Source organism: Ciconia boyciana, chromosome 17, assembly GCF_034638445.1.
Source record: "Ciconia boyciana chromosome 17, ASM3463844v1, whole genome shotgun sequence".
Classification (NCBI taxonomy): Eukaryota; Metazoa; Chordata; class Aves; order Ciconiiformes; family Ciconiidae; genus Ciconia; species Ciconia boyciana.
Genome location: NC_132950.1, coordinates 1,768,210 through 1,787,601, shown reverse-complemented (window position 1 = coordinate 1,787,601; position 19,392 = coordinate 1,768,210). Strand labels below are relative to the sequence as shown.

The window sequence follows — 19,392 nt, the reverse complement described above, 5'->3', positions numbered from 1 at the left end:
CTCCCGCGGAGCTTTAGCGACTGTCGCTCGTGTGCCGCCATCCCCGGGGCAGGGGGGGGCTGCCCGGCTCCGCGAAGGGCTCCCCCCCTCCACCCGCGGAGCGGCCCCGCCGCCGCGGGCGCAGCCCACGCACCTCCCGCGGGGCACGGCCGGCCGGGCCGGGCCGCGGCGCGGGGACTGCGCCTGGCGCGGGGAATGCGCCTCCCGCGGCCGCTCCCCGCAGCCCCCGCGCGCAGACCGGCGGAGCGCGGGGCCCCGGCGCGGCGCGGGGCGGGGCGGGCGGGGAGAGGGAGGAGCTGGCGGCGGCGGCCGGGTGGGGAGCGCCTCTCGGAGCGCCGCGCAGTGCGGAGCGGAGCGGCCGGGCGGCGGCGAGGGGTCCGGCCGGCAGCCCGCAGCCGGGCCGGGCGGAGCAGCGCGGAGCGGAGCGGAGCGGCCGCCCCTCGGGGATTACAGGCTTGCGAGGTTGTTTCGGCGGGGCCGGAGGAGCTGGGGCCGGGCCGCTGCCTCTCCCCGATGGAATTCACCTGAGCGCGGCCGCGGCGAGCCCTGGACGGCGGGAGGGACGGTGCCCCGGCGGGAGCCCGCTTTGTCTCGGGAGAGGACGGGCATGACTTTTTAAAAAAAAAAAATCGCCCCCCAAAACCCCAAAAGCCGAAGAAAAAAAAAAAAAAAAAACCAAAAAACCAAACAAAAAGCCGCCCGGAGGAAGGGACGTGCTGCCGGCTGCAGCTGCGCCCCGCCGGCGCTGGACCCCGCGGAGGGAGGTGCGTGGGCAGGAGGGGCTGCACCGCCCCGGGACCCGGAGTTGCCGCCGCGGGGCCGCTGCCCCTGGCTCGCCGCTGCCGCCGCACATGGTTTTCTTTGTCCTGCTGCTGCTCTATTAGCTTCCCGCGGCCGCCGCTCTCCCCACGCCCGCTCGCACACACGCACACCCCTCTCTCTTTCTCTCTCCTCCCAGGGAACCATCTTGCGGGGAGAGGGGAGGGGGGGGCTCGGCTGCCCGGGAAGGATGTCCGCCGGGCGGCCTGCGCGCCCGGCCCTCGGAGTTGTCCCCCGAAGGATTAGTTGGGGTTTGGCTGCGGGACTTTGAGAGCCGCGCTGGATCGGAGTTTCCCGGCGCTGCCGCCGCCGCGCACACGCACGCACCTCCCGCACCGCCATGAGCCCCGGGCCGGCAGCCGCGCTTAACCCCCCGCGAGCAGGTAAAGCCGCTTCGCCCCGCGGGGCCGGGCAGCGGGCGGGGGGTGCGGGGTCCGGCTCGGCTCGGCTCGGCTCGGCTGGGCACGGCTCGGGGCCGCCCCGGCGGCGGGGGGCAGCGGCGGGAGGGCGAGCGCCGCGGCCGCCCCCGCCCGGCCCCGCGGGTGAAGCCGGGCCGCCGAGCCCGGGCGGGGGGGGGGGGGGGGGCGCGGCGGGGCGGCGGCGCTGCGCGGGGTCCCGCGCTGGCTGCGCGGGGCGCGGGCAGGTGCGCGGCGGCCGGGGCCGGTGGCGGTGGCGGTGCAAGTGCTGCGGCGGGGGCTGTGCCAGGAATGAGTCAAGCCGCGCTGTCTGGACAGGAAATATTTTAGTCATCCGGCCGCTTGAATGACAGCACATTCCTTGATGAGGGAAAAATACTCTTTAGGACATTTTTTCCCTTTTTTTTTATCCCAGGGATTGCTGACTTGTTTCATTTCGTGTTGAAAAGGATTAAGCTGTGCTTGGTAACAAGGGGATTTGTAAGGGAAAACGGCCAAAGTGCAAGGAGGGGAACTGTTCGTAATCCGCTCCGGCTCTGTTTTTCGCACTGGCTGCGCAGGAGCCAGGGCAGGGTGACTTCTGAAACCGAGAGGTCTCTTCGGACATAAAGCACCCAGGATAGTCAGTGTCCGCTGGATCCGGCCGGTTTCCCAGAACGTAACGCTGCCAGCAGATAGTGTCTTTCCATCAGCTGCTCGAGTGAGACCTGGAAATGATCAGGATAAAGGGGGATGAAGACACAGTTTTACTTGCCTCGTGTAAAGGGGATAGCCGCGCTCCTCTCCGTTGCTTAAACACCGAGGTTTGACCACATTGCCTTGAAGCCCCCGTCACGGAAATAAAGGCACTTTGTCGTCTGCGCAGATTCCTGTCAATACAGAGGAGATTTTAGGTCAGCCCTGCCAAGGCGTTGTGTTTTATCCTTCTGCCTTAGTGCCGAGTTGTTGGGGGCTTTTGGAATTCATTTGGCTTTTTGTTTCTTTAGCGTCGTTGCGTGATGTGGCTACCTAACTACGAAGAAATAAGAGTTGTGTGGAAATTGATACAGTGTCTTATCTGCTGGCAGAGATTGTATTTGCTGCTGTATCAGTTATACATTACCCTAATTGCTGTTTTATATTTAAACCCAAATTTTAAAGTAATGAAACAGGCAGTCAAAGTTCCATCTCATGGCTCAAGCTGGTGAAATGGCTTTGGGTTATTTTGATGGTAACCTGGGCAATGGGTTTTTTTCAAGTTGCTGTTCCAGTCGGTAGTGTGTGGTCAGTAATGCAAAAGGAGATTCGCTCTCAGACAAGCTTTGTCTTTGTAAAATTATTCTCTTTCTATGTGCATATTGTACTGATAATCATCTCCCAGTTGGCTCACAGTGATTCTCAAGGCAGGATGTATTGTGCACCAGGTTACGGCCAAGAAGTGCCGCTTCCAGATTTCACAGCAGTATTTCTGACTGGTTTATGCAGTAGGACAGAGAAAGATTTCACCTGAAAAACCACGGCTTAAAAACAGTCCGTTGGTCTACACTTGGCATTAGAGCAAACTTCTTAAAAAAACGTTTTCCTCTTTCTAGTGTTTGGAAAAATCAAGCAAATAGGAAAGTTACAGGTTCCCTATGCTGTTTCATTTCAAAACAGTAAAATAAAGTACTAGCTGAAACTGTAAGAAGTTTGGGTTTTAATACTGGATTTTCCTTCTAAGAAGAAAGAATGATTCAGAGAGTTTTGACTTTGCATTTAAAAAGACAACAACAGATGAAATTCACTGGGAAAGGTTGTTATCTTTAACCAGAGCGCAGGCTGATTGGCAAGGTTAGGAAAGCTTTGAGCATCTCTTAATTTGTTGGGTTAATATTGGGCTGCTCTTCAAAGCACACGGCCTTCGTGATCTCTTCAATTTGTGCATTATTCACATATTTTCATTAATTTAGAGAAAGTCATCACTGAATAATAAATCCATCATTGGGTAATAAATCCAGTGTTTACAAGGTATTTAATCGAGAAGAAATACACCAGCTCAGCTTTTAAATAAGCCAACAGTAGTCTAGTAAAATGTGTCTAGAAGTCTGAAAAAGAGTAAAGCTATTTTTAATAATTAATCATAGAAATCTTGTATGCTGTTAACTTGAGGGCAGACATTATTTCAGTGTATTACTACACTGCGATATGCAGTTTGAACTGTATCTACTTCTTTATCGGTAATTTCACACCTCAGGTTTCGGTGCAGTTGAGATATCTAATATATGTTGCTTGTCTGATGGTTTTTATATGGGTATGAATTGAGAAATTCCTTCCCTTTGACAAAAAAACCACAGCCTACTTTCCAAATAGACCATGTTTTTAATTATTTTTCCTGAATCCAGTGAGAAAACAGTTTTTAGGAGAAGACTAAAATCTTTCTCAAGTGTTGCATTTTCCCCCTGTTTGCAATTTCGTTCCTGAGGACATTTCTTCCGATGTATTTTCGAAAAGCAGACTGTCTCAGCAGGGTTGGATCCAAGATACCGTTCAAAATTGCACAGCTCTCTGTGGTTTGTGAATGTGTAGGTGGTAGAAGTTTAAGCTTTAGATGTATGTACGTGTGTATTGTGTATGTGTGCGCAAACTCAGTTCTACACAGATGCATAAACTTAATGCTTTCTGCTTTTGGGCTCAGGATGTTTGTAAAATTCACATTTGCAGCGTTATCTTCCCTGGTCTGGTTTCTTGCCGTTTTAGTTTCTGAAAGGGGGAGTTCAGCGTTTTTGTGTGAAACTTCAGTAAGGCTTTTTAATAATAGGCAGAAAGATTAACCGGCGTACTTGTATACAACCAGCAGTAGTAGATAAGGTACTAACGCAATATTAGGAGGGAAAACCTCCCACAGATAAAGATGGCGTGATGAAAAATAAAATGGGTTATTAGTTTATACAGAGCGTGGTGTCAAGAATCAGTTATTCTGACGCAGGCAAATCTTAGGTGGAAATACATACTGGTACTAAATACTAGCATACTCTGTCTCGGTCAAAGACTGCGTAACAGCAGTTTATAAAATTCCTAACCTAAGTTATCAGCACTGCTTTAAAAATGGTATAAGTCAAATGGTTGACACAGTAGGGGTCTCCAGAAATACTTTAAAAATTAATTAAGAAATCCGCAGTTCTGTGGATTCCCGAAACTGGGCTGTCTGATTCAAAATCATGACTCTTCTCCATTGCAAAGTCAATTTCGGAAGGTATTGGATAATTGCAGTGCAAAAATGCAGTTTCTGTGCAGCTAATATGTTGAATAAAAAAATCATTTCTTCCTTTATTGAATGGAGTCTTTGCCAGCGCGGAGCTGCACTGCGGGGCGGCGAAGCACAGCCGCACAGCACCACCTTATGGGCACTTTCTTCCGAGGCTGCAGCTCCCGTTAGCTCTCTCGGGTTTGTCACCTGATTTGTTTCCCTAAAATATACATACATCTGTGTGTCTGTATAAATATACCGCCATGCCTTTTGAAATCTATCGCTTGTAGAAAATGTAACTTTTTTTTTTTTATTGGTCTTTCAGGCATCTGATGCCAGCTCTGAAAAACTGTTCAACGCTGTTACAAATAAAGGTAAGACTGCAATTCACATCACAAACATATTTTTTTCCCCACACATTTCTTTTCATGGCAATTTCAATGGGAGATGAAATGTAACTTGTCTCGCAGAAATGTCGCAATCAGCTTGTTAGTGCTTTTTATGTTTCTCTTGGTTTCAGACATGTTCTGTATGCTTGGTAATTGCTTTGCTTAAGCAATATAAAATAAAGGCTTTAAATAATGCATTGCCTGCCAGGTCAGAATTAATTTAAATAACAATATTAGGGAATAGTTTATTTTACAAATGGCTTTAATTTAAGTTCATTTAAATAACTGTAAGAGTTTTCAAAATGTTTTAACTTGATTGTTACTCATCAGCTACATGATAGACGTGGAATTATGAATAGCCAATTTGCACTGCTGACAGTAATAACCAGCCAACGTTTAGTATTCACAGGATAATAGTCATAAACCATGGCTTACTGTGCTGTGTGCTTTCTGTTGAGTTAATAAATGATATAGAGGGCCACATTTAAATATTCAGTATCCCATTAATTTCTTCCAAACAGCAGTCCAAAGAGAGAGTGGCTAATGGTATAACAGTACATTAAGGGAAAACTTACCCTAAATCAGTGCCAGTGAGCTTCTGTGCAGAGCTTGTCCTGAAGCAGCATTATTACACAGACTGTAGACTTTGGATTTTTTATTTTTAATTCTTATTTTTGGTTTGGTTTGGTTTGTGTTTTTGCAAGGAGGGTTGAGGGAGCAGCTCCAGGTATGAGTTGCACCAGTGGGTATAATTCAAAGCCTTTAAAAAGCGTCTGGTTTTCACCCCTCTGTCCTACTTCTTAAAGGCAGTGCACGATAACTGCTTGGTAAAAGGGTGTGCTTCTAGCTGTAAACCCACGGTGTTTCAACTCACTGGTTTTTAGGAACATTTGAGTCAGTTTGCATTAGAAAAGACAGAGCTGATTCATTTGGAGTGTAGGTCTTTTTTGTTGACCACGTGTGGATTTGCTCAGTATTTGCCCCGTGTGCTTCTCACCGGGTTTGGGTTTGTTATTCCAGTGGGTCATCCTGGTGTTTTTCTGTGTCTTTTAATTCCGCGAAGCTGTAGCAGTTTAACTGGGGACAGTATGTGACCCCGTTACGTTTGGGATTCCCATGCTGATACACCATTGCTTCTGAAGTCTTTTGCTGCGTATTGAATCATACCTATATTTAATTGCATTATGGATCCATATTCCTGTTTTTCATGTGTTAGCATCCTTTGAAAGTACAGTCTGGATGGATTATTTCAGTGGTCTAACTAGGTTATCTCACTTGGCAAGCTTATATATCCTCCTGATAATTGGATTTACAGGTTTCCCCTCAGCCCCTCCATAGGCAGAGAATAGGTGGCACGGACAAGTCGAAAGGAAGAGTTGTGTGTTTGGAGTGACCCAGGGCCCCCAAACTACATGTGACTGCATCTTTATTTTGCTAATTCGCTGTAAAAAGCTTTGGCATTTGAGCAGCCCTTTCTTGGGGCTGGGCCAGGGCAGAGGAGAAGCGGGGGTGAATCCACATTCCTGGCGGAGGCCTGTAACCAGGGTGAGGGGCTCTCCTCCCCCGGGAGGTGATTGATGAAGAGTAGGCCCCTCTTCCTCTTCCTTTCGTTTTCTTTTTTTATTGATTCAAACACATTTCCCACATTCTTATTTTTGTTTACTTACCAAGCTTGATTCGTGGCATCTATTTGGTTGTGAATACCCATGCTTGACAGGGAGCCTTTTCTTCCGAGGTACTTTTCTTTGGTGATTTAGTTCCCTTGAAAGGATTAGGGATTCTTTGTGTAGCCTAAAATCAACATGGGCTTTTCAAAGCTTTGCTTGGGAAACCGTACACAAATAAGCTTTTTAGTTGATGGTAGATTATTCCTTTGCCCCTTATTTCCATCAAAATGGCGTCTTTCTTTTCTCCTCCTGAGTTTCCCCTTAAAGCCATATGCTAATTCCTGTTGGTAACATGAATGACAAGGGAAGAATCAATGCAAATCCAGGTGCGGCCAAACTAGGCTGACTGGTATTTTCTTTTTTTTTTTTTCCTTTTTTTTTTTTTTTCCACTGGGAGAAAGAGATTAAGGGGAAAGAGGGCGGAAAAAGCATAGGGGACAGTTTTGTTAAAGGGATTAGCATTCAAACTACTAAATATCAGGAAAAGAGCCTCAAAAAAGATCCCCTGTTTGGAGATAATGTCAATAATTGCTTGCAGCCAGGTGCAGGGGCTCTCACCGCGGCGGTGGTTGGGAGGTTGTTGCCTTCTCGAAGTGGCTGCCCTGGGGACGGCTGACGACTGCCCGGGTGCTGTCAGTTTGATATATTCCAAGTTCAAGTTCTCTCCCTGCAATTCAGTCTGTTTGCTTCCAAGCCAGTTCTTCCCCCCTGTGTTGTCCATGGCTGCTTTTGCCAAAAGCAATAAAAGTCACTCGTAAGAAAGGTCAGATTTGCATTGGGTAAATCATGATGAAACCTTCAAAGCTCCTGGCTGATGGGCCAGGCTGGGAGGGCTCGGCAGACTGACAAGTGTACATCCCTCTGTGTCCACAGCCGTTCCTCTCAGATGTCCCGCAGCTACCCGTGTGTCTCGCACGCTTTTTTTTTTTCTTGCTATTTTTATTTTGTAGAATTATTTATAGCTGAGGTAACAGAAATTACAGAAGTAATGGATTTACAAAGCAGGTGGAAATCTTGAAGCATTTAGGTCTTGTATATATGTTTTGTCCCCTTTCTGTCATTTAGTCGTGGACTTCAAGGCCCAAGATGAGGTCAAGCTCAAGGTGTGATAGATTAGTATGGATGTGTGATGTGGAACAGTCCCTTCCTCAGAAATACTAATAATTAAAAAATCCAGAGCAGAGTGAAATCCCCCCCAAAACCTCCCTTGAAGAGGTGGTAAACCCCTTGAGGAGAAGTCTCTCGTCTTCCATTTAGGCGTTAGCTGCCCTTAGAGCTGAATGGGAAGATGCATCCCTAAATCTAGAAGGGTCCCATGAGTTTTGGGGGGTGGCACGTGGATGTTGGGGCCCCTCAGGGCTGGGGTATGTGTTACAGCCGAGCGATGCCGCGTTGGAGAGGGCTGTGGGGTTCCCATGTCAGCCCTGTGTTGCCATCGCTCCCGGAGGTCCCCAGCCCTGTGCCGCGTCTGCAGCAGGGCTGGGAATTGCGAGGCATGTGGCTTGGTCCCCAGGGCAGGAATCGCTGTAGCTGCCGCTGAAATGAGTTGTCCCTGGTCATGAATCAAAGCTCTGCGTTCCATCACTCAGGCAGGAACACTTTACCTTGTAATGCTTAAAATTACCTAGGGAAATGATTCCCATGGAGATCCAGATGGCTGTGGTGGGAGGTAAGCACCCGAGGGTCTGCGCCCTTAGTAATGCTTGAAAAAGGAGCTGTTAACATCTGAATAAATGAGGTGGACAAGGGATGGAAGAGGAGCGCGTCGCCCGCCTGCAGGTCCCGGTCTGTCCCCGCCCTCGCTGCAGGCCAGGCCTTGCAGTTTGGGTTTGCTGCTTACAGTCGTTATTTCTTTGAACGAACATAACTTTTCCTTACCCTCTGCGAGCGTCAACCTTAGCACCATTAGTCCTGGCCAAAGTACAGGTCTTGTTCATGAATTTTTGTAACGTGCCTTTCCAGCATAATTAAATACCATTATCTCTTAATAATTTAAATAGACACATATGAAGCTGTAGAGCAGGCAGCTCCTGCTGCTACTGTGTATTTCATTTATGTTAACTCCCTCCTACGTACCCTTGGAAAACAGCTTTTCCTGGAGGGAGAAATGAGTCCCAAAGTGATGAAGTTTCATTTGTGCTGTATATTGAAGTTTGCCTTTGATCAGAAACACAATTGGGCTGTTACAGCTTTTTATGTTCAAATTGTTTACAGGATGTTCATGTAAACTTTATGAATCCTTCTGCTTCCTGGCACCACCAGCTGTCAGGGAAATATTTATACTCTCAGCTGGAGGTAGATCAAGGCGTCGGGGTTACTAGTTTTCACCGGTGGCTGAAACACCAGTCAGATCAAGTCCTGGCTTTTTAGGTGGTTCTACAGCAATATCCTTCCCTAGAAAAACAGACATATTGTTGTTTCTCCCCTCATCTGCCTGTGGTGAATCGTTTCTTGAGGATCCCCTACAACATCTCTTTCTGTAACCAGCAAAAAAAAAAGTTGGCCAATACTTCTCTGCTGATCCCATTCACAGGAGATCCTTGGCTGTGGAGAAGTGCTCTCGCTCTCTCCAAGTAAACCATCCCCACAGCGTCTCATGTTGAATATAAGTGGATCCACTACTACATAGATAGCACGTGTGCAATATTGACATGGTCAGCATGCCAGAGAACTGACTGCTGCTGCCTCCCTCCTTTTCAAGGGTCTGTAGGAATCTAGGTAACATCCTCACTCACTTGGTGTATGTTGTAAGCGTTGCTTTCGATTTTTGGGGGGGGCTGCTGTCTGCATATGTTGGCCCTCCATGCTACCTCTTCTCCTCACTGAAATGCTTCTTCCTAGCTTGCTGCTAGGGCTCCGGAGCAATCCCAGCGCTGCAGGAAATCCCGTTGGCCAGCAAACCTCAGGGACTGCTGAATCATATGGGCAGTTCTGCAGATTTCTTTTTTTGTGGTTGTTGGCTCACCCTCCCAAAGTGATACCCTGACGATGGTGTCTCCTTGCCTTTCCGGTGGAGACTTCCCTGGTGCCTTTGGATCACTTGGTTTGCCTGTGTTTTGTGGGTTTCAAATGGCTTTTCAATATTTTCTATGTGAAAGTTCAGTGTCTCATTAGTGAGGGACTGAGCACTGGAAAAAGCCTCTGGTTTCACAGACCCCGGGTTTCTTGTACCTGTGAGTTAGATTAGAAGAAGTGGTGCATCACTTCATTCTAACTTCCAAGTCAGGCAGACAAAAAAGTCAATATATGTCTTGCGATGGTCCTTTGTTCTGGTACACAAAAGAGCAAGGCAGTTACGTCTTTGCCATGAAGACTTTATCTGAGCAAGGAATTTGTTCCGTAACATCCCCTTATGGCTGCATCTCCTGAGGACAAACCACTCCTTTCCATGCATACGCTTTCCATGCTCCCTCCTTCTTTATGTGCCCATGGTCTTTTGGGTGGGACATGGCAGTCAAGCGGGGTCACTAGTGCTGGGAGATACCGTAGCTGTTCGGTAGCTGCAGGAAAAGGTTGCTGGGTAATGTGATGTCCCCAGTGAGCCCAGAGGGACAGGTGAAAGTCAAAGGTAGCCTCTTCCAAAACCTTTCAGATTCTTACATCTTAAAACTTATGATCTTACAAAACAGGAGTCTTCCAAGGCTTCACTGATAATTTTTAAGTTAGTAATTCAAAACAAAACCATAAACCAGCCAGCATGGTACAAGCACCTGTAGGCACTGGCTTTTCTTGACCAAAATAGCGGAGGGAGACAGTTGAAAGTGGTGTTCTGGGCATCCTTGCTCATTTGGAGTGGTATCAGGTACCCTTTGGTGTCAGTTGGTGATCATATTCCCCCAAGAGTTCGTTTAAGGCTGTTGATTTTAGCAAAGTCAAACTATTCCAATCTCAGTGAGCAAAATGGCAATATTTACTAATACATAATTGTATCTATTCTGGAGAGAGTATTTGTTTTATAGATTAAACTATATTTGATTTTCTCAAAAAAGACTTATCAGCATTGGGCTGTAAAATAACAAGTTGTCATAATCGGTTCAAAATAAGGTGGAAGAATTCTTGGGATAAGAGTGTTGTGATCACAAAGAACCTGACTTGACATAACCTGCAGTTAGTGGAGCCCGCGCTGGAGTCTGGCGTGAGATTTCATAAATGGAGCGTCCTGCAGACCTCCCATATCTGGCCTGCTGTTAGTCTCTCCCTTGTAATAAAATGTTGTTTTCTCTGAAAATGTATGTTTATTTAACTAGGTCTCTTTTTTGCTTCACAATCTGGATTCCATTCAGTCAGTTACCACTCCAATTAACTAACAATTATTTAACATTAACAGTAATTACAGACGCCAGTTAAGCGCCTACAGATGTCAACTGTTAGCTTTGTACCTAATCACTCAATGAAATGGAGAAAGTTCAACAAACATCAATTAGCCAAGCAATTAGTATGAGGTAGGAAAGAGCATGTTATCGTGTGTGAGCTGATTCAATTTATTTTATTTTGTCAGTAAAACACACACACACAGACAAGCAGCAATAAGTTGCTGAGATTAGATAAAGCTGTATTGTTTTGCTGTTTATACAAGATTTTTCCCCTCCTCTTCTTTCCCTTACATAACTTAAATGTGCTTTGCCAGGCATTTGTTATCTTATCAAATACATTTCATTTCAATTGGAAAAGCACAGCAATGTCATTTTCAGCGGAGAGGCGAAGACCATTTACATCAGGTTCACACCAGCGGAACTGTCACCTTTTCCTGCAAGTAGGTTTAACCCATGAGTAGGTTTAACCCACAAGTTAAACCAAGGACCACATAAACACCAACACGCTTACGCAATGGGTACGTGGTTTTAGATAACACCAAACAACATGAATTGGTTCCTTCATCTGATTTATCCATGTATTTAATGTTGATACTGGGTTGACAACACCTTGCTTAGGTTGGAAGAGGACAAAAGGGCTTCCTCAGAGGGTGGCTCAGCACGGCCTGAGCTGTCCCAGCTCAAGGGTGGGAACAGCCTGCATGGGGTGTTTCCATTGCATGCTGCTCCGCTGTCTGAGGAGTACTGCGTATCTGCAGCTGTCGTGGGGATTAACTGCTGCTAACCTCCAGCAGCACCGGGTAACTATATATTGTGTGCTTGTGTGGCTCAAAAAAAAAAATAAAAAAGGAAAGAAAAAAGTGTAGGAATGGGCCGTAAATTAACTTTACCTTCAGAAAGAAATGGTTTATTTCTAACCACCATCCAAGGTGTATTGCAAGCCTCTCTTTTAAGATCCTTTGAAGACTGTAGACCTGTGCAGAAAGTGCTCGGTCTGCAGCGTACCCCATAGGCAGGGGTGCCCGGGCTTCCCAAGTAGCCAGCTGTGCCACTAACCCGCCGGTTCACCTCCACAGTCCCTTTTTCTATAGGATCTAATGCCTTCTCACTTGGCACAATTTAACACTCCTTGCTCAGGCTGTCTTACATCCAGCTACTGTTAATTAAAAAAAAAAAAAAGAAAAGCACTCCAAAGTATCTCACATCCTACAGTCTTGACACTCTGGATGTCAGTAGGAGTTTCACAGGGACATCTATATGAATTGTGCTTTTTTTTTCTTTTTTTCTTTTTTTTTTTTTTTTTCATAAAGTCTTCATAGCTGCTTAAAAACCAAGCAAAGAAGCGCTTTTCTTCCAGTTCTCAACTGTCTCCCGAACAAGAATGCCTTTTGCCTTCATCACTGCGCCGACATATTTTAAATGTTTCTCCACCTAAAATGATCCCACAAAGTAAGATATTATTTTATCATGCAGACTGCCCACAAAAGTCCATGAAGTTATTTGAATTAGTCATTGTTTTCCAAAGTGTGGGAATAGGAGTGGAGAACCACAGGCAGATCTCGCTGTTGCTTTCCAAAGTCTCAGCTTTTTTTTTTCTAGAAAAACACAGAGTCTGAACATGTGAAGAAACCCTTCAGTGTGTGACTTAAGTGCAATAATATTTGTCTGAGTAGGCAGAAAGACTGAAATCGAGCTTCCAAGCGAGAACTACCATGTTCATTCTGATGGCAACGAAGACCTTGTGAAGGATGATACTTTAAACGGCTGAATTTTTAACTTTCTCATGGTTCAGCATGGTTTGTCCAAAACAAAAGGCAGGGCCTTGTCACGAAGCGATGCCGCCATTTCTCAAGATAGAGAGAGGATTGTAAGAGGACGTTTTCAGTCTCATGGAGCAGAATAAACAGACCCTAATTTGTCCTCGTTTAGGCTTCAGTTCAGTAACGTGCTTCGTTGCTTGACTGACTTTAAACACTTGTTAACACTGAGCATTTACTTAAGTGCTTTGCTGGATGAGGGCCACAGGGGTAAATCCTGTGACACCCTTGAGACTTGCAGCTACCCAGGCATCGCTTGTATTTCCTTTTTTTTCCGTCCCTAGTGCACCTCTGTCACTGAGGGGGGCTCGAGCCCCTTTCGCCAGTCCCTGTCCCCAGCAGGTCCTGCTGTCTTCCCCCACCTTGCTGCTGCCCTGGCTTTGGTTGGACTCTGTGAGCTGAGGGTATTGACTCACCAGAAACCCAAATGCAGCAAGAAAAGGGGCATGTTTTGCAGCGGAGTTGCCCAAGTGAAAGGCCCGGTGCAGGGGCGGGGGCAGAAGTGCAGGCAGAGGCCGGGCGAGGGCAGAGGGGCTGCCCCCACTCCGGCGCTGGCAGGGTCAGCCTGTCCACAGCACGGCTTCACCCTGCCATCGCAACTTGCCCTGGAACTGTTCAGTGCGTGCAATTATTTAGGGTAACAAAAGCTATTTTCCAAGCTCGATGTGACTAGTACAGCTGCCAGGAGCATGCTGAGAAATGCTTCAAGTAGCAAGTGAGCGTGCGTCTGAACGGGGCGTTGGGCCGCATTCAGTGAGCTGTTTAAAAAAGCCAATGTAAATGTACACTTAAAAAGTGGCAAACAGAAGAGCAGATAAACTGATTTAAGTGGCTTTTATAGAGTAGTTAATGGCCTTGACTTACATATGCTAGGAGAGTGGGGCAGCGGGGGGGGGGGTGTTCCTTCTATACTTACCCAAAAAATATGTTCTAAAAAATCTTTTTGAGCTGAAGACCTAGGCTCACCAGAGGATCTTCAAAGTGGGGCCAGAGGAGAATTTCCAAGTCCAAGAGCACAAGGCTCAAACCCCACCAGACTGCTAGAGCCTCCATTTACTACAGCAGGATTTCCCCTGGCACTTGAAATCCTGGCTTTAGGGGTGCTCACAGCTTGCCCTGATGTCGCCAGGGCCGCCTGGCTTATTCCTGTCTCCTGTTTACAGCCAGAGGAGCTCCCCAAACCTTGTGTTACCCCCCTCACCTACAGCTATCTGAAAGTCACGCACAGTCTTTGGAACTTGGGCCAAGCCGCGTTCTTCTTTAGCCCTCTGTGGGAACCTTATCACCGGGTTCACATCGTGCTCTGTGGTTCCTTCATGGGTTTTCACAAGATACTGTGGGGTCAAGAGACAAGGTGGATCTGGAGGACTTGGGCTGCCTGGGTCAGCGCTCGGCCCGTGGTGAGGGAGGTGGGGAGGAACCTGCAGCTTTGCTGCTCCGCGTGTTTTACAGGATGATTTTTGTTAGGATTAGAGGACTGGAGAGAGGGATGAGGTGTAGCACTACTGGACTCCCACAGCAGTTTGGTATCATTTCCAAATATTTCAAGTTAGTGGGCACTTTTGAAAATTGGAGGCAAAGGAATTTGAGTGGCTTGTAATAGAAAACAGCTGCTGCAGAACGAGCTGTGTCCTAAGAAAAAACAGCTTCATGAGAAATAGGTCTGCTAAGTAATAAAGCCACAAATTAATACTTAGTTCATTTACTAGGTTGTTAGTCCCATAAGCACTTAAACTTCATTTGTTAAAAGAGAATTATAAAAATCAAAAGCAGATGAGCAAAAGCCCTGGTTTTACTTTTGTTTGCTGGTTTTTATTGTTGGTTGGTTGTACAGTTGTAGCCTCTGCAGCTTTCAAGGTGTGATGGCTGCTGGGGTATAACAGACCCTGTTGCAACAACAGCACCATTTTGTTCTGTCCTGTGATAGTAACTGGGTTTTTTTCTTTTCTCCTTGCTTGTGTTGCTGAGAGAAATGATTATCAAAATCTGTCAGGTTTTGGCAGTTTTTCAGTGCTGGGCGGGACCTGCTGTCTCCGAGGAGGGGTGAGAAGCTGTGTCAAGAGTACAGTGCCTGTTGTAAATCTCAACCTCAAGTGTAGGTCTGCTTTGAAACTTTAAATAACATCTCTGCTTGGCACCTTGGGGTAGTGCAAAGAAAGTGTTGTCATTAAGGGAATTGCTCTCCTAAGGTGGTCCTCAGTTCCTTTTGTTATGGGGGGCAATGAGACACTTCAAGCTTTGGTAGATGGGAAGTCTGATAAGGATGCTGAGGATCTGGCACCGCTGAGAGAGAACTTAAATCTTTCCTCTTGCATCTGACGGCATCTAGATGAGGTACCTAAACTGTTATTTGAGTATTCCTGACACTCCTCCTGAGGTCCAAATGGGTCTTACTTAGTTGACTGGGAGAAATGGGATGAACTCATGGGCTCTCACCTCGCCTCTTCATCAAGAAAGACAGAGGAATGATCTTGGGTTTTGTTTTGGTCTTAATTCATTGCTGGAAGTTCAGTCTTGTGTTTCTAACTCCTGATCAAGTGGGTGTTGCTTTGAAGGTGAGGATTGTTGCTGTATGAATAAACAGCCTCCAGTGTCTTTGGGATCTGGGAAAGCGTTACCATGTGGATGGAAAAACGGAAAGCCATTAGCGTTTCGGAAAGAGCAGTGTGGAGGGGTAGTGCTGACCAGGCCCTCTGAACGCAAACATCCAGCAGGGATGAGAGCAAGCTCGGGAACAATACTAGCAATAATGAAACACCGTGTATGTCCTCTTTCACCACACCAAAAGAAATCCCGTGATTACATCAGACATGTTTAAAGCAGACTACTCTAGGCAGAGTTGTTTTGAAGACCGTGGTTCTTGAATAACCGGCTCATTATAATCCAGTTCATATTTGAACAGTCACGCCTGATTGCAGACGGGGTGAACAACCCTTAGAGTACACAAGGCATTGCCTGTAAGCGGCTAGACGGATTAACTCATGCTGGTACCAGTCGTGTAACTGTGCCTGCGGTGATGCTTCTAGTGGTGCTCTCTATGCATCGAGAGAGACTTCATAAGTCATCTGAGGCCAGACCCACTGCCATTACCATGAAAGAACAGGTCCCTGTTGACTATGTTTGGTTCAGGCTCCAAGATAAATCATAATCTTTTGGTACAGAAGCTTGTACTTGAGCGTTTATAAGGTTAAAACAAAACCAAATGGCTCTATGGATTGAATTAGAAAACTCTCATTTGTTTCTGTGTTGCAAAGGTCACTTTTCTTGTTTTACAGCTTTTCTCTATGCTATGGTCAATTTTCCTTCCTAAAAATTGGCTGTTGTACCTGCTTTTGTGTTTTCCCAATGGTTTCTGTAGATACGCTATGCCCAAATTAGCAACATATGAGTTTGCACTTGGAGGGAGAAGAAACGAGAGTGCTCATCTCTGCCAAACATGGTGGAGTTCCTATGCTAATCTTGTAGAATGTTTTCCTATAATACATGTATCTGCATAAATATTTTACAAAAACAAGTATCTTTGTATAGTGACCCTCTTTAAAAGTTCATTGCCCAGTGCTGTCAGGTCATGAGGTGCTATATGCATATCCTGCGATGCAGACAGGACGTGACCTAAAGTTTGTGTAGATAAAACCCAATTTGATCAGTTGGACAAGTCTGAACCACTTCCTACGGTGTGTGTGGTGATGACCAGCATGATGATTTCTGAACACCTTGCAAGATGTTAGGTCCTGCGAGATGTTAGGTGTGTTTGTGGGCATCATGGGTGTGAGTCCAGCTTACTGGAACAGGCTCATGTGGGCAGCAGGTGAAACCCACGGAGCAGGAGAGAGGACTTGTGCACTACCCTACGTCTCTTCAGGTCGCTCCAATGCCTTGGGCATTGTGCAAACCTTCCTCTTCTGGTGATGGGTCTCGATTGAGGTGTTTTTTCTTCTGCTTCCACATCTCCGTATCTATATGCTGACTCTTATTCTTATACCATAGGTCTTTGGACCATCTTTTGTCCTGGTTGCGCAGCCCCTCACGCTGTGCAAACCAGGCCCGTGGCCAGGGCTTGTGGGAATCGCTGTAATGCAATTAAATGTTGATAATAATCATCTGGCAAGCTGTTACACTTGTCTGGAAAGGGCTGGGTAATATGTGCATGTGGGACAAGTCTGTACATCTTTTGAATTGATAAAAAATTAAGTTTGTTGGCAATCCAGCCTGTAGTAAATTAACACCTTGCTCAAATAGTTAGCTGACAACTTGAAGTGGGGTTGGCATTTTAATAGTTAAGCTGGTTTTCTCTGTCTTCACGTGCCCTGTCCAGCATCTCATCTTATTCAAATAACCTAATTGCTATCCAGCCTTTCAATAGCACATCATCTTAGCACCTTGCTGCCAAGACAGTTATTCACCTAAAGGCCTCATTATGTTTTGCTAGTGTATCGGGGCCCAAAAATAACTTGACAATATCTGCTCGAAACCCAGGTCTCTAAATGACAAACAAATAATTGGGTGAAGCAAACCCTAAGCACAGTGCAGCTGACACAGACCACTGTGTGCAGAGCCCTTAACGATAACAGCCACCGCGCTGCCTGGTTCATGTCAGAGCAAATCTTTAAGCAGCAGATAGTGCTGAGACGTGAGGGTGACAGCTTGGGAAATAGCGTGCTGGTTATTGCAGCCAGTAAGGAGGGTCTCTTCGGCAGTCTGTGACAAGTCACTGTCATTTCCCTGCAGGTAAATGGCTGACATCTTAGAACAAAGGCTTAACAATAGCATTAAAAAATAAAAAAATCACACACATACTGTCATCCGAGAGGGTTTATGGGTGGGCCAGGAAATGATCCATCTTCCCTTTTAATCTGATATTATAATTAATTTAAAGTTGATTGCGATGAGTGGCTGTGCATACTTAAAAATTAGATTAGCCAGTAAATTGTCTCTAATGATGGTTTTTATTGCCCTGGTAGTTTACACAAAAGCAATGAATGTGCGTTTCTTTGGAGCGTATTAATGCATCCTGAGAAGGCAGGAATGGCCTGCATCAAGCGTCCCCAAAAGCAAGGTTTCCCCAGCAAGACAGACGCCTTTGTTGCGGTCATCGTCCTGCAGCCCGATGGATGTCTCGCTGGGTCAGCAGGCAGCGTGCTGCCTGCACAGGCAGCCGGCACGCCCTGGCAGGGAGCTGCCCGCCACGCAGCCCGCCGGCATGGGGCCCGGTCCCGCGTCCTTGGGGTGCCACGGTGCGTTGGGCGCTCCCCAGTGCGCAGCAACCACAGCGCTTCGCAGCACAGACCCGGAATCGCTGTGCTCGTCCTCTTGCCAAACCCCGAATCTTTGGAGGCTCCCGCAGCTTAGTGCTCCTGTGTGTCCGTAGCGGTGCGGCTGCACGCAGGAGAGCACACCGGAGGCCTTTGGTGCGTTCCTGTTTATTAGACTCATTTACTAATCCGTGACTCAGTGTACGTGGTAAAATAGAGTGGATGCATTAAGAAGTGTGTGACAGGCGCCGTAACTTGAAATTTCTTGGAATTGCTCCTTAACACTAACGTTACCTTTTCTGTGCGTGCGAGTGAGTAGCAAATCAGGATTTTCAGCCACATCAGTACCCGTGCACACGCACAGGTCGTACTGACAGCCAAGCACGGGAATTAGGATTTTCCTGCTAAAATGCTTGTGCTTGCTTCTTAGGCATAGTCAATGCTAGTAAGTAGATAGTGGGGCGGAGGAAGAAGCAGCATTACAATGGTATTGAAAGTGGTTCAAAAAGATGCTAAGGGGGGAACGTTAGTTGTTTTGGCAAAGAATCTGTAGCATTTTTCTGCAACATTTTATCATTCTGCTGCTGCTAGCAGTTAAAACTAGGAGTGGCCAAGAAATTTCAGGCAGACGGTTAAGGAAACTTCAAAGCTTAAAAAAGATCGGCCTGATTTGTAGGTAAAAGTTTGCTTTCATAATGAACATATCTGTGTTGTTTATTCTGGTAAATATATATGGATAAAGTAATTTGCAAATGCAAACAAATACAGGAGGCAAGGAATATTATTCAGTCTTTGAGCTGATTCTTCAGGAAATGATAAACAGACTTTAGCAGTTTTCATTTGAAAATTTAGGTTTTATTTGCTTTCCTTTGGCTAAGTGTTGAACACGAGCACTGCTTAAAATCCATAGTTTATCACTGGGCAATTTTCTCTCTGCAACTTAAACTTTGTCCTTTGTAGATAGAGTGAATGTATTCTGTTAGGCTATGTTTTTAATATATAAAAAGCACGCAGATAACTTGCTCTGACAGGCAGAAGGTAAATGATTTCCCTAGATCTCAGGCAGTTTAGACTTTTTTTGAAAAAGAAATAAATTGCTTATACTCTATTTACCTTTTTCCCTGAGGAGTAAACGTGAGGTGTAAGCATTGCATACTTTTTGACATGGTGTATTCGAGTTTTCTATTCATCGCAGCAACACGTAGCCCAGAAGCGAATTTCCCAAAGGCGGTTTGGTGGTGCAACATGCTGAACCTTGCCTTGTCAACAGGAACGTTCCTGTGATTTTATTCAGCAGCAAGCATCGTGCAAAATGGGAGCTTCATGAAGTAATAATTCATGTTGTGTTGTGAAGATTAGGAGCAAACAGCAGCAGGATCTGAGCTGCTCGTATTTAAGTATAAAACTTTAAAGCTAGAAGCAGTGTCAGAGAATAGTTCAGGAAATGCAGTCTGTCGTACATACGAACTGGAGCAGATGAGATTTGGGACAGAAGGTCTGCAGAAGTGAATTTG

The 19,392-nt window shown here is 46.3% G+C and overlaps 1 protein-coding gene across 8 annotated transcripts in view; it reads left to right on the top strand.

Annotated features, from left to right (window-relative positions):
• The window catches only part of AUTS2 (activator of transcription and developmental regulator AUTS2), a 792,614-nt gene that overhangs the window by 714,956 nt on the left and 58,266 nt on the right, over window positions 1-19,392 (top strand). For all 8 annotated transcript variants that reach the window (XM_072882444.1, XM_072882446.1, XM_072882447.1 and 5 more), the window contains one exon: window positions 4,766-4,814. In XM_072882444.1, the coding sequence (XP_072738545.1) occupies window positions 4,766-4,814 (49 nt within the window). The remainder of the gene's footprint in view (window positions 1-4,765; window positions 4,815-19,392) is intronic.